Genomic DNA, 4,795 nt, shown 5'->3' with positions numbered 1-4,795 from the left:
TTACAACTAACTTACATCCAGCCAACATCATTATAAAGAAATTCTCAATAGGTTATGAACAAATTGGCTCATGTAGTAGAGGGACAAATTATGGCTCAGGTAGTTAGAAAACAATCATTGAAAAAATTAAATTACTAAATAATATATAAAGTGTATTTGTAAATTATTACAATTATTTTATAAAATATTATTAAAATATATATTATTATATTATTATTTTATCTTTAAAATGACTAGGTGAATGTGAAGTCACCTAACCAAAGGTTAATGCTATAGCCAAAATTTGAAGTTCTAGTCAAAATTTAGACTTAGCAATGACTAAACCATTCCGAATGCAATCAAATCTGGTCTGAATTGATTACTAAATATTAAATAATCTCATTTCATATTATCTCATTATTATAATTTTTTTCAAATTTTTATATAAAATATAATAAATAATTTAATTTTTTAAATTTTAATATAAACTTAATATTAAAAAATTATATTATAATAATATTTTATTTATTATTATTCAAAATATATCATTTCATCTAATAAAGCATATGGGCGGAGATTACTCAAACAAGTGTTAATGACGAAACTAAAAACCAACGGCTTTAAATAAGTGGAGTTTTCCGAACCCAACACGAAAAGCCCATGCAGTGATTTCTTACTAGCAGCGAGAGGGAGAGAGAGCATCCGAATTCCGAGCATGAGCTCGTCGGCGACAGAGGCGGAAGTTCCTGATCTGGTGTGCCAGCTCGACAACGTCCAGGGCATGGTCGATGCCCTCACCACCGTCCGATGGAAACGCCACCAGGCATGTTCCCGCCCTCTCTCCGCATTCATCTTCCTTTCCTTTAATTTCCTTTCGATAAAATGAAAAAAGTCTAGGGTTTCATGTCGTTGTCATCTGATTGGTGTAGTTTCCGTCTTTTGGATACTAGGACGCAGTCTTGGAACTTTCTGAACATGGCGTCGTTTTGATCGTGGAGGAAACCGGTTGTCTTCAAGCCAAAGTCTATATGCAGCGCGAGGTACCCACTTTCCTTTTTCTTTTTTACTCTTACGTAATATTCTATATCGTCTGCTTAATTACGGAAAATACGTTGGAAACAAAGAATGGAAAACTAAACTAGAATTTCCTTTCAATTGAGCTCAGTTGAACTACTTGTGTTAGTGAGTTTAGTTTATGACTTCCTAGGATATTAAGATAAATTTTAATATGATATGTAATTTTTTCTATTCGTTCGATTCTATTTTTCCTAGCGGCCAAACAAGGTATGATTTGTTTGAAAAAGAGTTTTGGAACATAACTTTATTATAAATAATGATATGGAACAACTATTTTCCAACCCATTTTACAAATCGAAGAATGTGATAGTTCCACCTCATAAAAAATATTCAAGGATTTTGTTTTTCAATTTTGATTTTCCTAATCTTATTTGAATTTCAAATTTCACATAACCTCTTTCGATTTCACACGAGATTGTGAAGAGAGTTGTAAAAAAGGTCATTTATCATTACATTCTTATTAATATCTACATGTATCGTGTGTACTGGGGCTATACCTATTTACTTGTCTCAATAAAAATTTGCTTATAGAAAAAATATCTGCATGTAGCTTTTCATTCGATATGAGTATGGTGCACAAGGACGGCCTAGGTTTGGAGTGAGCTTGGGCCTCTTGGTGGATTGCTTGAACACATTTTCAGTGCCCGGGCGCTCAAGCATGGTTGAAATGCGATATCCAGGACCAGATATGCAGCTCCTCCTCAAGTATGTTGCATACTTTACCATCTATTTTTGTTCTTTAGCTCCGTTTTAATTTTAGGTGTGTCATGTGTAGTTATTGATTAAAGGGGGAAAATTTGATTGATTGCTATCTAATTAACCTCTAGGGGTCGGCTCAAGTGGTTAGGGCGTTGGTCTTGGTGGCAAGCTAACCTACAGGTATGAGGTTTGGACCCTTAGGTGCAAACAATTTCTAGGGGCCACGTCCCATTGGTGAAAAACCAACAATTTACCTGATCCGTGTGATAGGGATGTGTTACATGGGCCCGAGATTTAATTGGGTAAAAGACATATTACATTTGCAGGGTCTCCAAGATTCCTCATCATAAAAAATTCCTTTTTCTTGGAGAATATTCAAAAAGAAAGGGAATTGATATGAGATTTTTTCTCTTTTGGTTGTTGTATGGGAACTGAAGTCCTAAAGTTTTGACAGTCAATCAATGGTGCAGTACAAGTATTTGCCTTACTTTAAGCCTTAGTTTATTGAAAATATAAACAGCAGATGGAACAAGCCTTGCATTTTCTTTTCCTTTCCTTTGTGTATTTTTAGCAATGAACCAAAGAGCTCCTAATTCCCCGTTTCAGAAAGAATTTTTTTGTTTTTTCATATGCAAGCTAAAACATGCTTGGGATGAGTATGGTGGATTTGGATTGGTTTTTACTGCATAGATACTTCTTAAAAGTATTTCCAATCACAAATGGGGGAGACACATTTAAATGGAAAATTCTCGGATCTGGACATTATAAAAACTTATATCAAATCTTCTTTTGGCTTTGTTTTTCTGCTGAATACTTGTTAAGAATGGAGGGTAGAGAAAATAGAAAGGCCTTCAATTTAGTATCAAAATCAAAATCTATCTTTATACCAGAGAGTTGGATAAAATACCAGATGCATTATACTAGGACTTGTAGTTCGTAGAGTGACATCTGTATATTTCTGTACTGATCCATAATCTAAATTCGAGTTTGATGCAATATTGTCTTTATTTTTGAAGGTCCGTTGATTCCCTGGATGCATGCATTTATGCAGAGATCAGGACCAGAATCCCAGACACAATATCATGGGACTACAATTTTGAACCTGCAGGAAGTACCCCACTCAGTTTTACTGTTAAGGTATGCTCTTATACATACACTTTGGCACTGCTTTGGTCTATCCTCATCTGGTGTTCTAATGCATGATAGTGATTGTTTTGTAACTACTTTCTGATTTAACAATTGTTTTGCATCTCTCCCTCCCTCTCTCTAACTTTTTGTAGTCCTCTGAATCATAATGCAAACATAATGTGCTTGTGCAATTGTACAATCTCTAAACCTTAGTTGTAACTAGCACACATGACCTTTCAAAATCTACCTTAATTTAGTTGAACTCAAAAAGACTTTATTTTCAGAATAATCTTCTTGCTATTGTCAACGCTTTCCTCCATTTGTTTAACCTCGCATAGTTTTCCAGGTTCATTGTCTAATGAAGTTCATTATAAATTGATCTACAACCTCTGTGTCAGAGCATGTATGTAAATGCTATATGTGTGTGTGGCATCTGCATGTCCCCTTTCTTAAGTTGCTAATGATGGACTACAAGAATGTTCCTTAGTTATATAAATGGTAAGTATGCATTCAATTCTTTGGTTGTAAGGTTTGAAGGGTAGTGCTAGATGTGATGTTATGCCATTTACCATGACAACCTACATGTCTCAGGGTATACTTAAGATCATTAATCCAAGGCTTCTTTTCTTTGTTTTTAAGATGTATAGGCCTCATGATGCTCGTGAATGAGTGAGTCATGTTTCGATTAAACTATAAAAAATGTTCCTCTAATAGATGCATAAGTATGTTTTTCAGCAGATATAATGCCATTTTTATAGCCTACTATTCTAATCAGGAGCCACTTTTAATATTTCATTTCATGATATTTAAATTCCAGTCTGCAGCATTGAAGGAAGCTATTGATGATCTCGAATGGCCTGGATCAAGTATCCAGATCATGCTACAACCAGTTCCTCCTTCTGTCACCTTCAGAGGTGAAGGCCATGGGGACTTGCAGGTGATGGTCTTTACTCATTTGTTTATCTATCTTTAATTCATAATAAAGCTTTTAGTTTGTCCAGATTTTAACATTTTCTCAGTTTTAAATTCTTGCCTTTCTTCCAGATAGACTTCATGTATTATGCAAATACTGATCTCTTGACTGCATTTAGCTGTGATCGGCAAGTTTCTTACAGGTACATTATTGTTTTTTACTGACTTCATTTGATGCATCATTTGACCCTCATGGAACGTGACTGTCGGTCTTTGCCTTGGTCTTAATAGGTATAAATACAAGTTCCTTCGAGCAACAACTTCAAATATTCCCAGCAGTGTTATTAAAGATAACAGAGGAAGCAAGTTGACAATTGGGCGTGGCGGGATGCTGAAAGTTCAGCACCTGGTTTCAGTGTCCAGACAATCCGCTCCTCATCCACACATTGATTCTGCTGGGTATCAGCAACCCAGCAGAATCGCTTACATTGAGTTCTTTGTGAAACCTGAGGAAGATGAAGACACTGTAAATGATTAACATTTGCAACTGGTTGCACATTTCAGCTTCTCAATGAATCTGATTGTCTCCTAGCATATCTCTTCATGCTAATTTTGTCTCTTTATGCATGAGAAGGGGACAAGGACATCTCTATCATAGCCGTTCATAACTTCATATTTTGAATTGTTGTTCATCATTCATTTTTCTGAAATGGCTTCGATTGGATGGCAAATCATTAGGGGTGTAAAAATTAACCGGAAAACCGGACCGGACGGACCCGAACCGATCAAGTCCGGGACTCATTCTCTTAGTTTCAAGACCGGCCGGTTCTAATTCTATACTTTTTAGGACTATCAATGATATAGTTATAATAAATTAAAATCACTATAACAAATACTAATATATATTAATACTATTAAAATTGAAAAATCAGACTGAACCAGAACAAACCGGATCGGAATCGGTAAAAGTGGAGGTATCGGTTTAAAAGGGTAATCAATG

The 4,795-nt window shown here is 35.2% G+C and overlaps 1 protein-coding gene across 1 annotated transcript; it reads left to right on the top strand.

Moving 5' to 3' along the window:
- The first annotated feature begins 542 nt into the window (after positions 1-542).
- On the top strand, positions 543-4,500 carry LOC122282737. The gene is made up of 7 exons (XM_043094738.1): positions 543-802; positions 930-1,019; positions 1,607-1,761; positions 2,772-2,892; positions 3,701-3,820; positions 3,928-3,998; positions 4,087-4,500. The coding sequence occupies exons 1-7, from the start codon at positions 695-697 to the stop codon at positions 4,331-4,333; spliced, it is 912 nt and encodes a 303-aa protein (XP_042950672.1). The 5' UTR covers positions 543-694; the 3' UTR covers positions 4,334-4,500.
- Positions 4,501-4,795: the final 295 nt, after the last annotated feature.

The sequence above is a fragment of the Carya illinoinensis genome, chromosome 11, assembly GCF_018687715.1.
Source record: "Carya illinoinensis cultivar Pawnee chromosome 11, C.illinoinensisPawnee_v1, whole genome shotgun sequence".
Taxonomy (NCBI): Eukaryota; Viridiplantae; Streptophyta; class Magnoliopsida; order Fagales; family Juglandaceae; genus Carya; species Carya illinoinensis.
The sequence above is the reverse complement of the archived record's forward strand: the minus strand, read 5'-3'. Positions and strand labels throughout refer to the sequence as shown.

Bases quoted from the DNA above. Each gene is read 5' to 3' on its own strand.
- LOC122282737 (XM_043094738.1), top strand. From the start codon at position 695: ATGAGCTCGTCGGCGACAGAGGCGGAAGTTCCTGATCTGGTGTGCCAG. The intron at 3,821-3,927 runs GTGATGGTCTTT...CCTTTCTTCCAG, and splicing joins AAGGCCATGGGGACTTGCAG to ATAGACTTCATGTATTATGC. The intron at 3,999-4,086 runs GTACATTATTGT...TGGTCTTAATAG, and splicing joins GATCGGCAAGTTTCTTACAG to GTATAAATACAAGTTCCTTC.